This window comes from Sturnus vulgaris, chromosome 29 (assembly GCF_052056855.1).
Source record: "Sturnus vulgaris isolate bStuVul1 chromosome 29, bStuVul1.hap1, whole genome shotgun sequence".
Lineage (NCBI taxonomy): Eukaryota > Metazoa > Chordata > Aves > Passeriformes > Sturnidae > Sturnus > Sturnus vulgaris.
In genome coordinates this window covers 3141636-3164226 of record NC_142271.1, presented here as the reverse complement: position 1 = coordinate 3164226, position 22591 = coordinate 3141636, and the positions used below count along the sequence as shown (strand labels likewise).

General features: G+C 53.4%; 2 protein-coding genes across 4 annotated transcripts; both read left to right on the top strand.

The window, feature by feature from the left end:
* The first annotated feature begins 381 nt into the window (after window positions 1–381).
* Window positions 382–18758, top strand: PPARD (peroxisome proliferator activated receptor delta). Of its 3 annotated transcripts, XM_014872751.2 has the most exons (8): window positions 382–416; window positions 2996–3084; window positions 12807–13035; window positions 13721–13872; window positions 14586–14724; window positions 15300–15502; window positions 15783–16236; window positions 16620–18758. In XM_014872751.2, exons 3-8 carry the CDS (start codon window positions 12906–12908, stop codon window positions 16865–16867), a joined length of 1326 nt encoding a protein of 441 aa, XP_014728237.1. In that variant the 5' UTR covers window positions 382–416; window positions 2996–3084; window positions 12807–12905; the 3' UTR covers window positions 16868–18758. The 3 variants fall into 3 exon arrangements, with proteins under 3 accessions (XP_014728237.1, XP_014728238.1, XP_088036725.1); XM_014872752.2 differs by lacking the exon at window positions 382–416 and having other exon boundaries at window positions 1289–3084; window positions 15786–16236; XM_088180599.1 differs by lacking the exons at window positions 382–416; window positions 2996–3084 and adding an exon at window positions 3614–8875.
* A 96-nt stretch (window positions 18759–18854) lies between these two features.
* Window positions 18855–22434, top strand: LOC106850923 (uncharacterized). Its single transcript, XM_014872587.2, has 8 exons — window positions 18855–19764; window positions 20261–20380; window positions 20479–20756; window positions 20960–21039; window positions 21152–21372; window positions 21623–21733; window positions 21826–21949; window positions 22030–22434. Exons 1-8 carry the CDS (start codon window positions 19712–19714, stop codon window positions 22174–22176), a joined length of 1134 nt encoding a protein of 377 aa, XP_014728073.2. The 5' UTR covers window positions 18855–19711; the 3' UTR covers window positions 22177–22434.
* Window positions 22435–22591: the final 157 nt, after the last annotated feature.

The window sequence follows — 22591 nt, the reverse complement described above, 5'->3', positions numbered from 1 at the left end:
CTTCTATCGAGGCGCGAGGGGGCCGCGGTGCGAAATGCTGGGGGCGAAGGGGGTCAGTGCCACTGCTCGGGCTCCTTGGGCGAGGAGCCAACCACGCTGTCCCGCCGCCGCCATATTGTGCCGCCCTCAGGGCGCTCCGCCCCCTGAACGCCTGAGGCAGCGCCTACACTTCCCATGAGGCCCCGCTCCCTCCGCGGGGTGCAGTGCGGGCGGCTCCCGGCAGGGGGCGGTACGGCGCGGGGAAGGGGGCGGGGCCGTTGCCGTGGTGACGCGGGCGCGAGGCCCCCTGCGGCGGTGGCGGCGATTGGCCGCGCGCGCGCGCGGGGTGCGGTGGCGTCAGGGCGTGCGCGGTGACGCGCGGGGCCGGGGGTGACGGGGACGGGGGGGGCGGCGGCGCGAGCGGGGCCGCGCGCGAGGTGAGCGGGGCTGGGGGGAGCGCGAGGGAGGGAGGGACCCGTGAGGGACGGGGGCCGTGAGGGGCAGGACATGTGGGGAACAGAGGGTGTGAGGGGCAGGGCATGTGGGCAACGGAGGGTGTGAGGGACGGGGAGTGCGAAGGAGAGGGGCTGTGAGAAGCGGGAGCTGTGAGGGACACGGAGTGTGAGGGGCTGGGGTTGTGACAGGGTAGGAGAAGGGGCTGTGAGGGACAGGGGTTGGTGCAGAGGGGACATGGGTGTGAAGAGCTGGGGCGTGAGGGGGATCAGTGACTTTAGGCTGTAGTTCCTCTTGGGAAATCAGGGGAGACTGAGGACAGGACATGGCCCACACGGAATGATGCTTAGGGGGACGGTGTTCCTTTCTTCTGTGCCAGGGTAGGGTGGTGGAGGGGGAATTTGCTTGGGGATTGAGAGTACCGAAGGCATCGAAGGAGTCTGGGGCTGGAAGGAGGAAAAGCAAGAGGGTCAGGATAGACCTTGAGCAGAGCATCCGGTGAGGGGCTGCTCCAGGAGGAAGGATCTGAGTCCTTTCTCATCCCTCATATCTGTCCATTCCACTCCCTCCTTCCCTGAGATCCCAGACATGCCTGTGGGAAGGAATCAGATGTGCTGTAGCCTCTGGACAATGCTCGTCATGGTGCTGCAGAGGGATCTGAGTGGTGGGTGCCCCATGAATCAGAGTCCCAGTTGTAGTTGTTAATGTTAGTCTCTAAAACAGTGACCTGTGGGGTGAGGCAGCCCGTGTCCCGTTTCTTGTTTCTGCTCTACTCTCCTCTCCTCCTGCCATCTCCATGCAAATCCCTTATTGCCTTCAGCAGAGTATCCTCTTCTGTACCAGGGACAGCAGAGGAAGCATCCAGGTGGGATGTCCTGGCAGGTTCCCTCCATGCCCGGCTGAGCTGGTGCAAGTGTTGCCTTGTGTGTGGTGTGATGGGCATGTCCTGGCATTTAGCTGTCAGTGGGACAAGGTGAGCCAGGCATTTAGTTTTAATTCTCAGATCTCTGGCAGCAGCAGCAGAGCACTCTCGTCTGCAATGAGAGAGAGCTCAGGGTGTGATTTGTGCACTCCCTGCATGTGATTCAGCCCTCGTTGACAGTGTCAAGGATAATGCTGTGTTACTGAATCAGGATGAGCTTTATTGCTGGTTGAGGTGGGGAAAGCCACCTCTTGATGTGACAGTGGGGCTGGAATGACTTTAGTGTTGTTGTAGAGAGATTAAAGAGAAACTTTGTCAGGATTGTTTAGAAAAATTTTCGTCCGTATTGGGGGAAAAGGGATGAGAAACTTGCTCCGCTGTGAAAGTGAAGCTCCTGAGGGCGGTTTTGTGGCCCCACTGAGGCATAGGCTGGTGCTGGATCCACACCTGGCAGAACTCCAGGCTGTCCTCAGCCTCCACCTCTAAACAGGGGCAATCACTGTCTTCAAGAGGATGTGACTTTGAAATCACTGATTGGGAAATCCTGATGTGATTGATGCTGCAGTGCAAGGGACTTGGGTCTTATTTTTGGATCTTACACCTTTGCCCTTGATCCTGTAGGGAGCACCCTCCACACTCAGGCCACTGGGATCCTCAGCTTTTGAGGCAGGAGGTTCATGTTCTTTTTCCATCTCTCCTGGGCAGCTGCAGCTGCCACTGCCATATCAGACCTGGAAGGATGTGCTGCATTGGGGGTTCACTCTCAGCGCAGCACTTGCAGTTTGCTGCCGAGCTGCCCGGCCTGGTGGGGACTGGTGATGCTGGTTTGTTGCTGGTTTGTTGCTGGTCCTCAGCTGCCTCACAAGTTGTCCCATGTCAAGGGCAGCAATACAAAACAGGGCTTTTCTGTCAGAGTGGGAGGAGCAGTTAAGCCTGGGTAATGTCAAGGAGGGTATGTGGGTGCAAATAGCATCATGTTCACAACATCTTTGTTTAATGTTTTAGTCCAGTTAGTCTGCATAACTGTCTAAAAATAGGACATATGGACATATTTTCTCTAAGTCCTCTAGTTCAAAGCCTCATAAGCCATTTTTTTCTGGCATTAGTCTCTTCCTTCTCTTTTGAGCCTGATATTCATACAAGGAAAAGTTATCAGGAAAACCAAGAAGAGTGAATGAACTCTGTTGAATCCTTAAGTTTCAGCCACCCAAGAGGAAGTTCATTAAAGTTGCAGGAACTTTCTGGCAGCCTCTTGAAGGTGGATTAAGCAAGCTGAGTAAACAAGCAGCCTTGTGGCCACCATAGACTTTTTCTAGCATCAATTTTGTGCATTGTCAGAAGAGCTCAGGGTCATCAGCCTCCAGCTGCAGGTGGCTTAAGGCAAAGGTGACATCCATGGTGAGGGGATGGGGCTGTGTCTGCTGGGACACCCCAAGATTTGCTCTTCCTCCTGGTCTTGGGACAGATGCTGCCTGTGGCAGCGGCCCCCTGGAGTCACCCTGGCCCAGGGTTTCAGCGTGCGAAAGAGGGAGTGTGTGTTTAAATTTCAGAGCTGCTGCTGGACCCAGCCCAGTGCTCCCAGCGGCATAAATATCTGGCCTTCAGCACAGCCGTGGAAACTTGCTCTCTGTCCTCCTGCAGATTGCTCCAGCTCTTGGCTGTCTGTGCTGACATGGTGACTGAGCGGTGGCTTTCGGCGGCAGGCAGACGGGGACAGCTGCTCCGCAGAGGTAACCCTTCCCTTTGTACACGGGCCACCAACTCAGGCACTTAGCAATGTTTCTAAAAATTTGGGGTAGGGAAGAGCCTGGGAAGAGCAGTTTGTTTCCAGCAAGTTTCCCTTTGTCCATGATCTTAAACTTTCTTAAATTCCATTTTAAATTTAAACTCTGTACCTAATTTTTGTTCGGTTTCTGAATATGATTTTATGGATTACTTTAGGAATACACTGTGAGGACCATGGTCTAATCCTGTTCTCCTGAGCTGGCTCTTGCTGTCAGAGCATAGTGGCATAACATTTCATTATTTCACTGATGTTTATGACTGAAATTGGCTCTTGTAGATGAGGGAGGGCTCATGAGATCCAGAGCTGCACGTGGGTAACCAATCACCCCAGAACAATCCCACACACGACCCGGCAGTGGTGCCGGTGCTGTCTGTCGGTGTCAGACAAAGCTGAGCAGGTCATGGCAGAGGCAGGACAGGGGTTGGGAGGGGGTGGTCAGCAGGGCCATGGGCGGGCACTGTCCTGCCTGCAGACCTCTGAAGTGGTTCTGGAATCAGCGGTGCTGAGGCTGTGTGCTTGTGGCTGTGGGTGTGTGTTTGCCTCAACACAGGTCTGAGGTGTTGAGCTGTTGTGGGTTCTGTGTCAGATTGGTGCAATGGTTACGCCGTTTCTGTTCTGGTATTCAAGACACAGACTTCCAAGGATCTTCACAGCGTGTGGAGAGGATTTTGTAATGAGCCTTGTGAAGCTTTGCTGATCAGAAGAGCATTGTTGTACAGAATTGCTTTCGGGTGTTGATGGGTTCTGTCTTTCTTGCGTGATGCCTTTTGAAAAATATGTATTTTTGTACAGTACATCTTGTTGCCTTTTGGGGAATATTTCGTCTGTGGCTATTGAATTATGGACTGGAAATCTGCAAATGTTCTTGGAGGCTGAAGGATTGGCACAGCAAGAGACTCTTGGGCTCCTCTGAACAACAGAACCTGACATACAAATGATGTTTTAATTGGGTGAGATGATGTTATAGTGCTTATGCCTGAAAGGTTATTTGCTGTCAGAGCCCAACCTGGCTTGCCCCGACAGTGATATTTTAGGTATCAGGGGTTTTGTGGTTTGTACTGACTCTTTTGCTTATAGCAGGAACTAACTGATAACCACAGATTCATCGTGGTGCTTCTCATCAGGTGCTTCAGAATAATTTCTGCTTTTTCCAGAAGTGTGTCTGTTCAGAGATGCACTGCTGCAGTAATTTTGGAGACTCTGGGAATGTCTGGACAAGCAGAAGTGATTTCCATAGTGAGGACAAGTAAGATTTTTCTGTAGAACTAGTTTTATTTTTTGTTAATACTCTGAAATGTGCTTGCCTTGGCAGAATGCCTGGGAAATTACTTTCCCAAAGCAGGGGTTTAGAGTGGAATGATTGATGCCAGTATGAATCCTTTGGTCAAGGAGGTTGTGAAATGCATCTTCCCCAAAATATACGTTTTAGGATGACATTCACTGGAGCCCTGCTTGATTGCAGGAAGGGTTCAGAGCAGAACTGACTCAGGATGTATCTTAGTTTCATTATGACTTCTTGAAATGCTTTAATATTCGCTGTTACAGTTGTAGTGTCTGGAAAATGTCTGGGTTCTCCAAGGCTTAGCCAAGAACTTCTGAACATCTGGGATCGTTTTGGTCAGGTCTGTTTGGCTTTGCAAAGGGCTCTGAAATGCATGTGTATGTTGGGGTGCTTTCTTGGGGACCTCACAGGCAGGCTCTGCTCGAAGTTTTGAGTTTTGGGGAATCTCTGGTTTGCAGGGGAGTCCTGACCATGGAGGAGGAAGTGGCAGGATGAAAGCACAAGCCAGAAACACAAGTTTTTGTTATGGTGCCGATCAGGCCAGAATCCATCTCTGGGACAGGGACACAGCCTGGTAGCCTCCGTGTTATCCAAAACCATTGCCAGTCATGCTGCTTTTCCTGACTTGCCCTGGTCTGGGAACTGGAACTTGAAATAGCAAAAACCAGAACATGCATGTTCAGCCCTTAATAGATATGTGGGTTGGAGACAGGGAATGGTTTTGGTGATTTGAAAGGGCAGATGGGCTGATAGGGGTGCATTTCTTTGATGGGCTGTTAAGACAGACTTAACTGTGAAACACATGCCTATCTCATTAGGACAGGCTTTGTCAGGCCTTTCCTGGCAGGGGTTGTGTGAGATGGCTTCAAAATAAGCAATGCTTTGTGCAGTCATCTTGTTGATGGGAGCCTAAGCTCAAATCCCTTTCCTGCCTGACTTGTTAAAAGCATTTTTCAGTGGAACTCTTGATTTCATAATAATGCAATCTGGGATACTTCTGAAAATGCCCAAATCACCTTTTCACCTTAGAGTTGTTTATACAGATTCTGCTAGAGATAATGTCTCTTGAGAGCTGTTAACCCCACGAGAGCTGATGGTCAGAGATCCACATCTCTGAAAATATCCGTGGGTTCTCATGTCCATGGGGTAGAACTTGTGTTGTGGAACTTAGGGCCGTGGGGATCTCTGGAAAAGGGTTGTTGGTGAGCATGAACTTGAGGAGCCTGCTGAGCTGCCAGCAGCTGGCTGTGTCAGGAAGCAGTAGCTGTTGGCTGGCTGTGAGCTCTGTGGCTCACCCTGTACCCCCAAGATGGTGCCAAAGGCACGAGGATGTTATGAAAGGTGCGAATACTTTGCTCAAGCATTTTGTTTTCTGGGGGCTGAGGCAGAAATCCAAATGGTCAGAGCACACTGTGAGTCTTGGCAGGATCACACTGACACCATCGCTGCTCCTTTCCCTGCTGAAAAGGCAGGGGAATCTCTGTTGTCCAGGCAGCTATTGCCGTGTGAATGTGGCCAAAAATAGTAAGGAAACAGCATTCCCATGTAGTCCCCTGAGAGGGTGTTGTACTAGTTTGTGTGGAAAAGTGATTCTGGTGTTCTCTGGAGGTTGTCTTACGGGGATGTGTGCAGTCAGACAGGGACCCCTCTGTTTTCCTGCTCCGTGGCTGAAGGGGAGCAGCAGCAGACACAGCAATCTGTCTGGCTGCGCATGTTCCTGGCCCTGCTGAATCATCGGGACTTGTGCCTGGGCACAATTCCTCTCTGTCAGCTGCATCCTGGGATCAGAGCTGCGTGGCTGCTGCCCAGGATATTTTGCTAAAGTCTACAAAACCAAGTAGCACTTTTCTGGGAGTCCAAGTGTGTAAACATAACAGAACTTACAAGCTGATGGATTTATTTTTTTTCTTGGTTAGTCCATGAGATTTAAAATCTGTTGCTGCAAAGAGGAGGAGGCTTGCTATTGGTTTTGTGGGTATTTTTCTGCATCTGGGAGCGCTGGCAATGTAGCAATCAAACCTGGGGGCCTGCTAGGTGTTTGGCTCCATGTGTGTGTGTGATCCTAAGTGACTCATTGGCCCACTGCTGCTTTTCTGCACCCCCTGCTTTTCTGGGGAGCTGACTGCCCCTTCCAAAGCAGAAGTGTCCCAGTGACCCTGAGACTTTGGGGAAATCTAAGCTGGGTTCTGGTGTGCCCAGCACTGCCAAACTTGGCCTCACTGACCGCCAGCAGTGCTTCTGTTCACAGCCACTGCTTGTTCCACTTGCCACTTTCCTGGAGTTCCATTTCAGCGCTGCTCTGAGTCTGTAACACCCTGTGCTCACTGTTTGCCTTGGGAAGTGGTGTTGCTGTTTCTGTGAGCTCCTCCCTCAGCAGCCCTGTTCTATAATTACTGATGTTCCTGAAACCGGATCCTTCCACATGTCCTGCTCAGGTTTGGGAGGACAAGGGGTCCCTAAGCAAACTGACTGCCTTGGAGTACAGCCAAGAGAACTTCAGCAATTTGGGAAAGCTTCATCTTCCAGTGGTTCAGTGAGCTCTGAGCCTCCAGCCTCCTCACCTTGGGGATGCTAAAGGAAAGGGGAATATATCCCAGACACCTTCTCTGGCCTGCGAGTGCCAGGTTTGCAGTGTGATCCCAAAGCATTGCCACACTTTCACAGCCACCTCTGCTGTGCCCTGGGTTGTGGGGGGATGATCCTCTCTTCTTGCCAGACTTAATGATCTTCTCAAATAGCAGCACTTCTCTGCCATATCCAGCACTGAGGAGGCCCAGTGGTGTCACCTTTCCAGTACCTGCTTGTTTCCTGGCTGCTATCCTTGTTCGGATGGGTCAGACCCACGTGCCCCTCCTGGCCATAGGTACTTTGGGCTGTCCTGAATTGACTGCTAAACACCAGTCAGCAGTTGGCAGAATGAGATGTGCCAGTTTGTTTCCTGAAAGTCATCCTGGAAATGCCTTGTACAGGAATGTACAACAGGAGAAGATGGTCACAAGCAGTGCAGGGAGCTGACCAGACCTGCGAGTGTGACTGCAAACAGGTGTCAAAATCTGTAATCAGGAATAAACAATGACACTTGGCACTGATCTATTGCTCTGCACTTCCAAAACATGCCGTCTCCGTGAGCTAATGCAGTCAGGGAAGGATCAGGAAGGAAGCACTGTAAAAATCCTGGGCTTGTTTCTTTGTGGTGGGTTTTGGTTTTGGTTTTTTTTTGTTTTGTTTTGTTTAATGATTAAGGAAATGGAAGTAGGGGACTTGACCAGATTTGCTGAAAGTCATGGAGCAGCACTTGAAGTAAGAGCTAAGAACTGCACAGCTCTTCCCTGCCTGCCCTGCTGCTGCCCTTCTGCCAGCCTTAGCCTCGGAGCCTGATGAGGGCAGGGAGTCCCTCTGCTGGGAAGCTGTTGAGGGATGATTCCTGTATCTGCCATCTCAAGGATTTTGGAGCACGTCTCATGCATGCTTACCGCTGCTGGAGCCAGGGATGGCTACAGCTCCTGGAGAAGAGCAGCCTGGCAGACCCTGCTTTGCATATGGCTGAGAGTTCAGTGCCCAAAATCTGCTATTTTTCAGTGTCTGCAGTACCTCTTGCACTCTGAACAAAGCCAGTAGCAAGTTCCTTTTGGAGCAAAATGTCGTGACCTGGTTTTGGGGACAGCATCAATCATGGTACAAAAAGAGAAGAATCCGGCAAGTTTCGTAACCTTTCTAATGAGCTGGGGTTTTTTCCCCCCTCAGTGCCCAGGAAGTAGGTGAGTTAAAACATGCAATAGATGTGTGATTCATTTTGGCAAGCCAGGCTGCTCAAGGCAGCTGAGAGAATCTCCTGCACCCTGTGTCACAAGTCCCCGAGTAATTAGTAACAGCTAATTGTGATGGCAGCTCTGGCAGTACCCCTCTGCTTAATGAGGCCAGCTCACTCTTGGGGAAGCAGAGGTGGTCCACACCGAGCAGCCTTGGAGAGACAATCACAGGACTGGACTCTGGGGCATGACACAGCATCTAAGCAGATGCTTCAAGGGGAAGAATCTGGCCCAGAATGTCCATCCTGGTCAGTGCTGCGTGGGAGGGCTCTTCCTTGCTAGCTGTAGTAGTTTATTTTTGTGTGTAGCCTGCCTTGCGGGCAAGACTTTGAGTAAGGGAGGAAACACTCAGCTAGTAAGTGCTGCTGAGATCTGATTGGCTAATATGGGGTATGCTGATCTTCCAGGAGCAAACATAAACATGTTTTCAGTGTTAGTCTCTCCTGTTTTGTACTCTTAGTTACCTTTCCTGTATTGCAGCATCTGCTTAGCTCTTACTTGGCTTTTATTAGTTGTAGCTGACTTGTAGGAGGAGGAACAGAAGCTGGTACTTGATTAGCAGATCTTGGAAGCAGTGACACCACCTGAGGAAGTCTGCAAAAGGTGGTCAACCAGCAGCAATCACATCTCCTTTATGGATTCAGGTCAGTTTTCGATTGTGGGTTCAAAATATGCTGCACATCACAGTGCTGCCCTATGGAGTGCTGAGTTCTCATCTCACCCCTTCTGTTTCTTTTGGCTGTGAATTTGGTGAATGTTGTTGTCCAGGGGAATAAACACAAGCAAGGAGTGCTCCCATGGTATATTGGTTTCCATTTGTCATTCCTTATGACCTATTTTATAGTGCAGTTGCATTGAATGACTGTTTTGAGCAGATCAACTCTGTGTCTTGACTCTTGGGAGCTTTGGACCTTTCTTTGGTGCTTTGCTTTGCCTGGAAACTCTGAGTTTATCTCCAGGGTCTACATGCTAATCAGCAGGATTGGCTGCCAGGAGAACTGCCAGGCCACAGGGGCACAAGCTGTTGGTTGATGAACTGGAGGCTTGGATCTTGGTCAGCTCTGGAGAAGTACTACCTTCTTGCAGGGAATCCACACTGAAGATTTATCTCCTTTTAACTTTTATTCCTGTTTTTTTCCTCTCCTGGTTGTGCCACGTCTCTCCCTCCCTGTTCCCACTGATGGTTTAGCTTGGCGTAGATGCCAGCTTCTAGGAAAGACAAACCTGTTGCCCAAGCTGTTTGCAGCCAGCAGGCAGCAGCCCAAGCCCAGAGCCAGCAAACAAACCCTCCCTGCACCGGCTGCAGAGGAAACTGCTGGCTCAGCCACTTACCAAAGCTCCTTGGAACAAGCATTGAGGCAAGGGCACAGCAATTCATGAGATGCTTGCCCTCTTGCTCATTCCCATCCTGTGGGAAGAGGAGGGAAACAGCTTTGCTGGATTCTCTGGATATGCTTGGAAAGAAATTCACAGTCTCCATCCTTGTTTCCATCAGTGTCCTGTGACAGCTGCTGAATGGAAAAAAGGTGTGGGTGTCTACGGCAGGCAGAAATCTTTCTCTATCTTCCTGCAGCTTGAAGCTTGTGTGCTGTGCTCTGGCACACGACTTAGCCAAGAGGAGGAGACCAAGTTATCCCTTCTGCTCTGGCAACTTGGCCACTGGATGTGGAGGCACCAAATGGCTGGAGAGGCGCTGGAGTGGAGATGGGCCCTTTGGGTGTCTTTTTGTCATCCCCAGTGTTGTCCCACAAAGATTCTGGGCTGCGGTGCTGGCAGGGCAGGTCCCTCCTTGTGCTCAGACAGAGAGAGTTTGCACAAACCTCTGGAGAGCTCCAGCTTCCCAGGCCCCCCCGTTCCCACTGAAGGGCTTGCAGGGGAACGGAGGGAAGGACGTGGATCCTTGGAGAATCTCCACAGTCCCTGCTTGCTGCCTCAGTGTTGTACCTGGCATGGGGATGAGGAGTGAGGTCCCTCTCCTGACAGGGGCTCTGCCCAGCTGGCTGGCTCCTCGAAGGGCTGCACAGGCCATGCCCAGCCTTTTACCCAGGCAGCAGCTGCCTTGGCCTTTCATCTGCCAGAGGCAGGGGCTGCAGCCTCCCATGTGAGATCAATCCTTTTTTCCAGTCCTCTCCCTCTATCCCAGTTGTTTAGAAAATGGGAAGGGCTAAGGGGGAGGCAGGTGTGCAAAGAGCTCCCACAGCTCCCCTCTGCCCAGGCCCCTGAACTCTTGGCCTGCAAAGAGATGTACAAACAATACATTTGGAGCCTTCTCGTAAAAGCTTTTCTCTCTCTGCCTCTCCAGCCACTCTCGAAGGGTGGGATTCACACCCATATCCGTTCTGTAATGCCTGTGTGCATTATGTGCAAAATTCTGTGTGCACATGAGCAGCCTTAGCTGGAGGCCCGTGGAGCTGTCTGTCTTTGTCTCATCCTCTGCTTTCCCCCTACTCACACGCATCCAAGACTGACTCCAAGCACAGTTTTGGAGTTGCTTTTTTGGGTTTTGGGGAGCAAACTGCATGCCAGAAACTTACCGCTGCCCTGGGAGCACATGGCTCTGAGTAAACCCAACACATGGAGGACAGCCTGTCAGGGATGTACCCACATTATTCCAACATGTCCCATGAGACATCTGGGGCAAAGCAGAGAGCTCTGTTTGCAGGATTTAAAGCAAGGGGCTTGTGCTGGATGCTAGAGACAAAGGGAATCCAATGAGCTGCTCATTAAGCTGCTACAGGATGGATTTTCCAGTGTAGATGAGCTTCTCCTGCCACAAGCTTCCCCCACTAACTACTCTTCCAGGCAAAAGTGTTTCCCTGATGTTTGTGCGATCATTTATATATAACCCTGAAAACGGTGAAGTTCATTACCCTCCATCTCCAATGAATAGGTTTTCCTGCCTGTCTGCCATGTCCCACCGCGTGGGATGTGTGAGCAGAGGCCAAGGATAACACAGCCCTTCAATGGTCCCTCAGTGCTCATGTGGAGGCATGGGAAGGGAGCACCCCTCTGCCTGCTCCTGCTGCCAAGGAGCACAGGGCAGTGTGCTCACTGGTGCCACTAATGTACCTCAGCTGGAAACAAAGCCACTGTCCTGCAGTCTGAATTCCCAATGTGGAGGGATAAAATAAAACCCCCTCAGCCACAGGAGACTCAGGCTCTGGTGCAGCACCAGCTTCAGGGGGGACTTGTGTCCTGGCTTTGTGACGTGTTTGTGTTCACCCTCCCACCTGCAGATTTTGTTCTCTCCCTGAGCTGCTTTCTTGCTCTTTCAGAGAGCTCTGACCTTGATGTCTTTCCAATAATCCAAGGAGCTGGCTGCAGCTCAAGTTTGACGTACCAGGTGTGAGGGTCTGCTGCGGGAGGACAAACAAATCCGGGGAGTCCTGGGTCACTGCTGCCCTCCCCCAGCAAGCCCTGAGCTGTCCTGTGGGCTTGGGCATGGGGCACAAAGATCCTGCATGAGTTTAATTTCAGTCTGCAAGTTGAGGCTTTCTTGGTTGAACATAGATTTCAGTGGCTTTCCTGATGGGTATTTTTCCACTTAAAAATAACTCTCTTAAGGAAGTGGTTGGAACTTTACATAAGATGGGCTTGAGATATTAATTATTCAAAAAAAGTAAGTTTAGGAATCAAGATCCAGCATGGCTGTGAGGGAAAGGGGAATGGCTCTGCCATAGCCACGGTACCAGTGCTGCATCTTTTGGATGGCTGGAGCTTTTTGTGGGCTCTTTGGGAATGGAGTAAGGCAAACAAGGAGCGGAAGTGTGTGGGGGAGGATGGGGCCGTTCCTCCCACAGGAAACCCAGGATAAAGACACTGGTTGGATTGTGTGGCTGTTGGGATCACACTGCTGGACCCCGTGGCTGAGCACAGCCCGGCAGCTGCGCAGAGCAACAGCAACACGTTCAACCCTGCTCTTGGCAGAGGAGCCAAGTGAAAACAAACACAAAGGCTGTAACTGGCAGCACTCTGACGGGAAGGAGTGTGAGTGCAGGCCCGACAGGAAGCCATCAGTCTTGCAGATGGCTTGCACGGGCCAGGGACTTTTAGTCACTGCCTGCTGCTGCACTGAGCCCTGCTCCCCCAGTATCTTCCACGCATGGGAATGGCACACCCTGATCAGCTGCTGCTCCCAGTCCAGGCCCTGCCATGGCTGGGCAGGAACAGATTATGAAGCCAGCTCTACTTTGATCCTTTTTGAGGTGCTGGCTCTATCAGACCCCTGCCCTGGCTGTTACCGTCACATTCCTGGCATCAGGTGACTCACACCTCTGGGAGACATTGTCTGGGGCAGCATTTCTGCTATGGGACTTGTAAGCTGGGGACCCCTGGATGGCATTTGGGCTGGGTTGTGGTCTATTGGGCTTTAAAAACAATTCTGTGAGTTTTCGCTTCCTAAAATCCTACAGAATGTTTATTCTAGAGTGCAAAGGGATCTTTAAATGGGGCCTGCTCTGCATGTCTCACTGACTGAGGAGCAAGCACAGAGCAGGACTGGTGTGGTTGGTGACACTGCCCTGCTGCTGAGCTGCTCCGTGCAGGCACTCAGTGGCCTCTCTCCATGTCCTGCAGGCTAGCAGCAACAGCCTGGTGGGGTCCATCTTGGATAGACGCGGATGATGCCAGAGCTATGACAGGGATTGCAGTCTTGGCACTGAGGGGTGATCAATTATGGAACAACTACAGGAGGAAGTACCTGAGGTCAAGGAAGAGGAAGAGGAAGAGGCAGTGATGGTGGCAAGTGGAGCCTCAGACCCAAATGGAGGACCAGACAGCTCGCTGCCTTCAAGCAGCTACACAGGTAAGTAGAGGCACAGGAGCTCATCCTGTGAAGCATCCAGCCAGGCAGCATGCTCAGCTGCAAGAGGATCTGTCCCTGAATGATGTTCAGCTGGTTTTAATCTCTACTCTTTGTGAAATAATGCTTCGAGTTATGGAGAGGCTTATTTCTTCTTCTGAGGTCACTGCACAGCCGTTGGCAATGGGTTTTGGAGTGGAAATGAAAAGGACAGGCAGGTAACATTGTGCTTCAGAACAAGGGGCCTCCCAGCGTGTTTGGTGTTTGGGAATGCTTCCTTGGACACTTCTTGAGGTCCTCAGAGCAAAGTGATTATAGGAGGTGGGAGAGAAGGTTTGTGAATGCAGAAGAGGCTCCTCCAGAGCCCTTGATGTTCCAGCTGGGATGTCCTGTGCCAGCAGCTGGCCAACCAGGGATTATAAAATCTGCTGTTTGGGATTTCATTGCCAGGACATGAATGCCTGAGGGAAGAAAGGAGCATTGATGTGGAATCTGAGCTGCTGGGATGTTCTTGGCTCTGGTCATGGCATTTGCCTGCAGTCAGTGCCAGATTCCAGATGTGATACCAGAGGCAGGCAGGACAGTGCTGGAAATCCCTTCTCAGCCCCACGGCTGGAGGAGCTGGCCACGCCAGGAGCTGGGCCTGTGGCTGTGACATGGAAGGATGTGTCCCTGTGTGTGTTTGCAGACCTGTCACAGAGCTCCTCTCCCTCCCTGTCGGACCAGCTGCAGATGGGCTGCGAGGAGACGGCGCTGGGAGCACTGAACGTGGAGTGCAGGGTCTGTGGAGACAAAGCCTCGGGCTTCCACTACGGCGTGCACGCCTGCGAGGGCTGCAAGGTGAGTCCCAGGGACAGCTGGGTTCAGCAGCACCAAGCAGGGATTAGATCCCAGCGACTGGACTGCCTTCTCACACAAGCAGATTTGCATCAAAACAGGGATTTGGGATCGATTGTAAAAAGACTCAACCTGTCTAGAATGGAGCGAGCATAGGCAGGCAGAAAATGCTGCCCTGAGAAGGTGGCTGAGACCTGAATGGCCCAAACCTTGCCTTGTCATGCTTTGCTGTGTAAGGCAAATCCATCTGTCCCCACTGGGACTCTGAGTTTGCTTTTAAAAATAGTTTCTGAGCTGCAGATCAGCAGTGAGCTGTGTATTTATCTCCCTGGGATCACTGGCTGCAGCTTGGCTGTTCCTCTGGAATTCTTTCCCCTGCAGCAGATCCAGCAGATCCAGCAGGGTTGCGTTAGCAGCCCAGGTCCTCCCAGACATTTCTGCAGGCTGGGCTGTCCCATGGTTTGTTCCTCCCTCTCTTTGGGCTGCTGGCACAGTCACAGCACCAGGCACGGTGTGCCCCCACACTTCTTCCTCTGCAGCCCCTTTCTGCCACCACATGACCTCTCCTTGGGATAGAGACTCTGCTTGCATTAGAAAGACCCAGGGCTCCCCCTCCTCACACCCTGAACCTCCCTGAAGCTCCTGGGGATAACAAACCAGCCTGGTCCCAAACCACAGGCACTGCTGCTCCATGTCCCCCTGTTCCCTGCCTGCAGGGTTTCTTCCGCCGGACGATCCGCATGAAGCTGGAGTACGAGAAATGTGAGAGGAGCTGCAAAATTCAGAAGAAAAACCGAAACAAGTGCCAGTACTGCCGCTTCCAGAAATGCCTCTCACTGGGCATGTCACACAACGGTGAGTGTCACTGCTGCCCACACACCTGGCCACCTGGGTGACACAGTGCCAACTGCTCTCCTGTGAAGGGTCCCCATGGCCTGCTGTGCTTTAGCCCATGGCTCTTCTTGCTAGGAGATCATTCAAACTCAGTGCTTCAAGCATTTGACTCCTTTTCCCCTATTCCTGTATTAGAAGGGGCTGTTCATTCCCACCATGCAGTACAGTTGCTGGCACGTGGCTGTCCCTTGCGCACTGGCCCAGAGGGAACTGGACACACAGATTATTCTGTGCTGGGACTTTTAGACTTCAGGTGTAAGAACCTTGGACCCAGACAAGCAATAGCGTTTATATGGGAAGTGGGGTTTGTGCAAGAGCCCAGAGGGATGGGACGGGAGTCTGGTCTGAGGAAGCAGCAGTGGCTGGTTCATGAAGCTGTTAATGCTGGAGGAGATGCAGCCTGGAGAAGCATTGTGTCATGTAGCTGCAGGTGTCCAGCAGACCTGTCTGTCTGCAGTGGCAGAACAAACTGCTGCCTCTCTGGATGCATCTCCTGGGGTGCCCCTGCTGTCCTAACCCCCAGTTTTGCCCCCCAGCAATCCGCTTCGGGCGCATGCCAGAGGCAGAGAAGAGGAAGCTGGTGGCAGGGCTGACGGCGAGCGAGATCAGCTGCCAGAACCCACAGGTGGCTGACCTGAAAGCTTTCTCCAAGCACATCTACAACGCCTACCTGAAGAATTTCAACATGACCAAAAAGAAGGCAAGAGGTATCCTGACCGGGAAGGCCAGCAGCACCCCAGTAAGTTCCCTCCCAGGGCAGGTGGGGTTGGCCATAGCCATCACGGGAGACTGTTCTCTGGGAGATGCTGCACGTCTCTCTGCATGTCCTGCCCCTTGCTGGGGAAAAACCCCATTGCTCTGCAGACTTGTGTTGTGGTGGGTGGGTGCAGATTGCCTGGGCACTGTCAGCCCCAGAGGCAGGGCACAGCACAGGGACAGGCAGACAAACATGACTGTCCTGAGCAGAGCTGGCACCTCGAGTCCCCTGCAGCAGACTCCTAACTTGCTTCTTGTTCAAGCAGCCTTTTGTGATCCATGACATGGACACCTTGTGGCAGGCAGAGAAGGGGCTGGTGTGGAAGCAGCTGGTGAACGGCATCCCCCCCTACAAGGAGATCGGGGTGCACGTCTTCTACCGCTGCCAGTGCACCACGGTGGAGACTGTGCGGGAACTCACCGAGTTTGCCAAGAGCATCCCCAGCTTCATAGGCCTCTACCTGAACGACCAAGTGACTCTGCTCAAGTACGGGGTGCACGAGGCCATCTTCGCCATGCTGGCCTCCATCATGAACAAGGATGGGCTGCTGGTGGCCAACGGGAATGGCTTCGTGACCCGCGAGTTCCTGCGCAGCCTGCGCAAGCCCTTCAATGAGATCATGGAGCCCAAGTTTGAGTTTGCTGTGAAGTTCAACGCGCTGGAGCTGGATGACAGTGACCTGTCCCTGTTTGTGGCTGCCATCATCCTGTGTGGAGGTGAGTGGGTGCCAGGTCAGGAAGAGTCCTCCCTACTTGGAGGTGGTTCAGAGGGGGCTGGGGGAGCTGAGCTGAAGCTTGAGGTCAGCCAGGGACGTCTCAGGGGAGTGAGAGAGAAGAACTGAACATTTCCAAAACCAAAGCTTCTCTGTGGCAGTGATGCCTGGCAAGCTTAGACCAACAGCAAGGAATTTAGAAGTGGCATCTCCTTCTCATGTGCTGCTGTGGGATATGTTGTCCAAGGGCACACTTCTCCCCGTTGTAGCTGCTGAGGTTGAAGTCACAGTGGGTGGGTTACAGTCCCCAGCTCCTTTCCCCAGCAGCAGCGTGTACTTTGGAGGGCTGCACCATGGCCCTGCAGCTACCATGCTTCCTCTCCACAGACCGGCCTGGCCTGATGAACGTGAAGCAGGTGGAGGAGATCCAAGACAACATCCTGCGAGCGCTGGAGTTCCACCTGCAGTCCAACCACCCGGATGCCCAGTACCTCTTCCCCAAGCTGCTGCAGAAGATGGCTGACCTGCGACAGCTGGTGACAGAGCACGCCCAGCTGGTGCAGAAGATCAAGAAGACAGAGACAGAGACATCTCTGCACCCACTTCTGCAGGAGATCTACAAGGACATGTACTAAGGACCTGTTATTTATGAGAATGAAGCCATGGATTCCCATCAAGGCTCTTTGTACAGAAACAAAGAAAACCTTCCCAGTGTCTTCCATTTCTCCTACTGGAAACTCTTTTCTATGTGACCCTGACATACGGTACATAGGGCAAGATGCCGTCAGGATTTGCAGCTGCCTCCTGTTCGGCCAGGGCTTCCATTAACACACACTAACAAATCTGCAAAGCTGCTGTTCCCGTTCCTATGGCCCAGCTCTGGCTGCTCCTGGAGCAGAGCAGCCACCAGGTTTACATGGCTCAGGCAGCGAGGTCACTGTGGCACCTCGGGTCCCCAGGGTGGGGAGCTCTGGTCCTTAGGAGGGCTGAGGGGGTGCAGGGGCCAGCAGGGCTGACAGCAGCACTTACGGTGGGTCTGTATTCTCTTGTTCATTTGCACTGCAAGGACGTGGTCCTGAGCCGTGAAGTCTGGGACAGTGTGATGAAAGGATGTTTCTCTATTTCCCAAAGAAAAGCTGGAGTATTTGAATGCAGGTAGGGCTGTCCCACAGCTGCAGCCCCCCCGTGCTCTGCAGTGTGTTCCTGTCTCCCAGCAGGACTGTGTGAACTCTGCCTTCCTGGGTGCTGTGTGGGAGCCTTTGCTCCTGGCACCCTCGTTCCATACGAAACGTGTCCCTTGGCACCTCAGTATGAGAGGCTGGGACGGGGAAGTAGGAAGGAAAGGATTGGACTCCTTAAAATTCACCTTCAGAGCAGAGGCACAGAATCCATGGCTTCCACAGGCTGTTCCGCACAGGCATGAGTTAAAAAATGGTGTGTGGAGCTTCGGGGGCCTTGAGCTGGTCACAGTTTGGTGTCCTGCCTCAATTGCCCCTCTGTGGAAGAGGCCTGGATTGTCACATGCTGTCTGCTTGGAGCAGGAGCATGAGGATCTGCTAGTGCATTGGTTGCAGAGAGCTTTGCAGCTTAAATGCCAAGGATTTATAAACAGAGAGGGGGTGGTTGTGATGCTCACAATGGGCAGGACCTTCCCAATGAGCGTGGCTGTGTCAGGGAAGCTTCCAGTCCTCTGCCACTGTTCCCAAGAGTGGGAACAGCTCCAGGCTTAGGGGTCTGCCTGAACATTCAATGATTTTTGCCTCACAACTTCTCACAGCTGTAGTGAAACACCACCGTGCTGCCTGGGCCAGGCCAGGCCCCTGGTGTGGGGGTTGTGTCACTTGGGCTTCGGGCACAGGGAGGATGGACCTGGGAAGGGCTGTTTCCCTTTCAGGATAATGGTGTCTCACTTAAGAAGTGACACTTCCCTGTCTGCAGCTCAAAAGTCCCCCATGTCCTGAGCAGCCTTATTAAAATATTGATATTCCCTAGGAGGAGTTGTGGGAGCAAATTACTCGGTTTTCTTTTACTTTCCTCCTCTTCAGGGTAGCAGATTTCCCTGGTGCAATAATTCCTTTAAAACCCAAAGGGGAAGAGCACTGGGCTTTCCCTCCCCATCACAGGGCTGGCCGGTCCCAAACCTCCCCCTGCTACCATACTCCACTCCTTTTGCCGTGCCTCAGTTTCCCTGGCCAGCCCTCCCCTCCCTACCTCGCAGGGGTGTTGGGAATTACCGTTTCTGAAGCACTTTGAAGCCCTCTGGGGGAAGGCACTGGAGACATGCGTGTGCTGGTTGGAGCCAGGGGGATTTGTCCTTCCCAAAACCCCAGTGGTGTCCCCACCAATGCAGGACTCGTGCCCATCACCTGGGAAACTTTTTGCTCTTCCTTCCTCGACAGTATAACAACCCTCAAACCGAAATGTATATTTTTGCTAGAAGTACAAACCTCCAAGTGTTTTTAATAATATAAATAGTGTCCACAAACTGACTTGACTTTAAATAAATCTGAACTAAATATTTAAGAACCTTTTAGCTTCCAGCCTGGCTTTGTGGGATTTTTCTCAGCACCTAGTGGGGGGCTGTCCGTGGGAGGATTTCCAGCCGAGGCAATGGGATTTGCTGTGATTTCCAGGGATTTGCCATTATTCCTGGAGCTCTTAATTCTCAGATTTCGGACCTGCTGTGGTTTTCTTGCCTGCAAACCTAAAGCAGCAGAAAGAGTCAGTCCTGAGCAGGATCCCAGCCTCAGAGGTGGATGCTTTCTACCCCAAATGCTGCGGGTGGAGCTGGAAATGAGCTGAAAACACCGCGATAAAGGGAACAATGAGCTCTAGCGGGGTCAAGTGCTGGCACTTGGCGCTGCCCTTGGCTGTGGTAAAGCACCTGAGAATTTGTAAGGAGGAGCTGGAGACGCCCCAGGCTGCCCCGTGCCGGGCTTGATTGCCCTGAAGGCAGCTGTTCTATGGCTCCCTGCCTCCCCCATGCAGCTGGAGGCACGTGGAGCCGTGGTGCTGCTGGGCAGGGGCCCAGGGGACACGGCTGGGGACCCTGTGTGGTTACCCCAACAGGCAGTGAAACATCATCCAGCTGTTCACTCTCTCCGTTCCCGGTGTGATGGGGGAGAGAACTGAGAAAACAGTGAAATCCACAGGCTGAGTTAAAGACAGTTTAATAGGACTGAAAAAGAAGGGAAAATCGTAATGATAAAAGAATTAGAATATAGAGAATTTAGTGATGTACGGTGGAGTGATGCCCCCATCCAGGCTCTTCACGGCAGGAGCAGCAGGAGATACAAAGTCCTTGACTGAGTGTAAACCGTGCTCAGCGACTGGGTGCTATCAGCTAGCCTGGGCTTGTCCTCCGCCCAAAACACGTGTCCCTGGCTACTAGGACCCGGGACTCACTGAGGACATAAATAGCCCTGGGAGGTGGCCCAGCCCTCTTTGCTGCTGGGGAAGAGGTAGAGGCAGGCTCGGAGATGGCATCTGGGCCGTCAAGGACCGAGACAAGCTGTGTGAGACCCCTGTGCAGGTAATGGCTTGAGGATGGGGTGACTGGGAGCAGCTTTTTTGGGGGAAAGGCTGGAGATGGGGCACCTCGCTGCGCGGGTAGGGAGTGGATTGGGATGGCCGTGATCCACCCTCCCCATTTCCCCATCCCCCCTCCGGAGCTGGGGATCGGCGGCAGCGCTGCAGCCAGACTCCCCTTCCTGCCAGCCCCAGCCAAGGGCTCCTGCCCTTCTCCCTGCCCCAGCCCTCGGTACCCCCGCTCTCCCAGTCCCCAGGAAGGCCTCCAAACACTCCCGGTCCCGGGCTTCCTTTGCATTGCAATTAAGCGGGAGATTAGGCTAGATGGGGCTGGGAGGACCCTGGATCCCCCTCGTTCTGCCCTTGACAAGGACTCCTGAGCCCAGACAGGGGGTTTTCCAAAATATGTCCCCACCCAAACATAGTTGGTACTGGGGGGGATGCTAGGGCAGGGCTGGAGCACGGTCTGACCCCAGCCATGTGACTCCTCTGGCTAACAGGGATTTTGCCCGTGGATCCTGTCGGTGGGGCCCGAGCTGCCGCTTCTCACATGGCGAAAAAACAGCCCAGGTCTGCAGGTACTTCCAGAGTGGGTTTTGCCGTTTTGGAGAGCAGTGCAGGTAAGGAAGGACTGTGATACCATGAGGATGGGCTGGGAGCCAAGAGGAGTCATACTGGACTGATGGGACCCTCTGTCTCTGTCCCTGGGCTCCTCCAGCTACCAGCACGCCCAGGAGGAGCCAGCACCAGTAGGGACCCAATATGGTCTCACGTCCCATCGCCCCAGCAGCCAGGAGCCTGGTACTGACCCTACAGCCATGGACCAGGCACAGTGCACCTCGGTCCACCCTGCCCACTGCATGAGGTGTATGGCCTTCAAGTTCCCCAAAGTGAACGTCGAAGTGGAAGAAAAAGACAAGAACATCCCAGTACTTGGCAACATCCCCTGTGGGGCCATCAGAATACTTGTCCCCGCAAAAGCTCAGGCTGCCTCAGGTAGGTGACAGGCTGCCCAGGGGACCACTGGGGTGGTTATGGTGAAATAGCCTCTGCATGTTTCTGCCTATGACCCAGGCCTGGGCCATGCTGGGGCTGTGGAGAGCTCTCCGGTATAGGGACTAACACTGCTGAAGCTGCACTCTCTGAGCAGCCTGCCCAGCTCTCTGAGCTTTTTCCTTCTAAGAACTCTCCTCCTGCAGACTTCCAACCACAAGGACTAGATCCAGGATCCTCTGACCACAGAGAGGCAGTTTTGGAGACAGCGACTGGCCCTGCAAAGGTGGGTTTGGGGTCTCCTGTGGCTGGGCACTCCCTGTCACCCTGTGGTGTTCCCCAAGGCCAGGGCAGTGACAGAGCCAGGGGGTTGCCATGCTGTGCTGCTCTGCTTGCAGGTCCCTGCAGAGCCAGATGCTGTGGCAGCCCTGGTCACCACCGCAGAGCTGAGAGCCCAGAGCGAGGCCATAGTGTGTGGGATCTGCATGGACAGGGTGTACGAGAAGGCACTGCCAGAGGAGCGGCTCTTTGGGATCCTCCCGAACTGCAGCCACGCGTACTGTGTGGGGTGCATCCGCAAGTGGCGGCGCAGCCGGGACTTCCAGAACACCGTCATAAAGTGAGTGGGGATGGGGACGTGGCAGGGTGGTCATTGTTCCCCCTTCTGTGCCCTGAAATTATTCCTTGGGTCTGGTGATGTGGCTTTGGGATTGGCGTGACTTTCCTTCGGGAACAGGCGCTTCAGAGGGGTGATGGGTATGGGGGTGCTGGATGAGGCCAGGGCAGCAGAACCACCCAGTGTGGGTGCTGAGCCCATGCTCCCTGCTCCCTTCTTGGGACACCCAACTGCACCCATCACCCTCATCCAGGGCCTGCCCAGAGTGCCGGATCACCTCCAGTTACTACATCCCCCACAAATACTGGATCTCAGATGTGGGTGAAAAGGAGAAGCTCATCAAAAACTTCAAGGAACGGACAGGGTGAGTGCATGGCACTGCTGCGGGGGTGGCAGGGCTGTGGGCTCTGTGCTGCTCTCAGAGCTACGCTCACAACCATGCTTGGAATCCCACAGGAAAATCAGATGCAAATTCTTCGTCCGTGGCCACTGCCCTTTCAGATCAGAGTGCATCTACCTGCACGAGCAGCCTGTCCCGCAGCTGCAGCGGCACAGACGGCGGCAGCCGAGGGTGCCTGCGGTAAGTGGGGTGGTACATCCCGGGGCTGGGCTGGGCTGGGCACCGGGAGGCTGCGGCTCATCCTCCCTCCTCTGCTGCAGGTGTTCATCCCTTCTTCCTCGGACAGCTCTGACGAGGAGGATGAGGAGTATGACTGGGCTCTCACCCTGGCCATGCTGGATACAGATCATGTTTACGCAAGTTATCTCCACGAGTTGCTGGTCGTTGACTTGAGCGATTCCGACTGAGCCATCCGGGGCCACGCTGTGCCTGGGTGCTGCTGGTGGCCGGTGGAAGGGTCTGCTTTTGTCTCCAGCCATTGTTTTGGAGTGGTTCCAGCCGTGGGATGGGGTGGGATGGGGAAGCAGTCTGTAATTTATGGGTGCGCCGAGGAAGACTCAGGGCACAGCTCCCCTGCTCCTGCCCTGGTGCCCACTCTGCGCCCATAGGGACCCACGGGTGCTGTGGCCTGGGTGCTGGGAGGTAGCGGGGGGGTCTGACATCCACAGGCCGGGCTGGGGGGGGGGGGTGGGCAGCAGGGGGACACTGTTTTAAACTCTTTTTAACCAAATCCGGGAATAACGAATAAAACGGGTTGTGTAACGCCACGCTTCCGGGAGTCTTATCATCTGTGGGCTGGGGGATGCACCCTCGGGGTGGGGG

What these genes read in the sequence shown, in the direction of transcription:
- LOC106850923 (XM_014872587.2), top strand. Translation starts at nt 19,712, where the DNA reads ATGGCATCTGGGCCGTCAAGGACCGAGACAAGCTGTGTGAGACCCCTG. An exon ending in CGTTTTGGAGAGCAGTGCAG is followed by an intron (nt 20,381 to 20,478) that starts GTAAGGAAGGAC and finishes GGGCTCCTCCAG; the next exon opens with CTACCAGCACGCCCAGGAGG. An exon ending in CAGCGACTGGCCCTGCAAAG is followed by an intron (nt 21,040 to 21,151) that starts GTGGGTTTGGGG and finishes CTCTGCTTGCAG; the next exon opens with GTCCCTGCAGAGCCAGATGC.
- PPARD (XM_014872751.2), top strand. Translation starts at nt 12,906, where the DNA reads ATGGAACAACTACAGGAGGAAGTACCTGAGGTCAAGGAAGAGGAAGAG. An exon ending in GCCTTCAAGCAGCTACACAG is followed by an intron (nt 13,036 to 13,720) that starts GTAAGTAGAGGC and finishes GTGTGTTTGCAG; the next exon opens with ACCTGTCACAGAGCTCCTCT. An exon ending in GGAAGGCCAGCAGCACCCCA is followed by an intron (nt 15,503 to 15,782) that starts GTAAGTTCCCTC and finishes TTCTTGTTCAAG; the next exon opens with CAGCCTTTTGTGATCCATGA.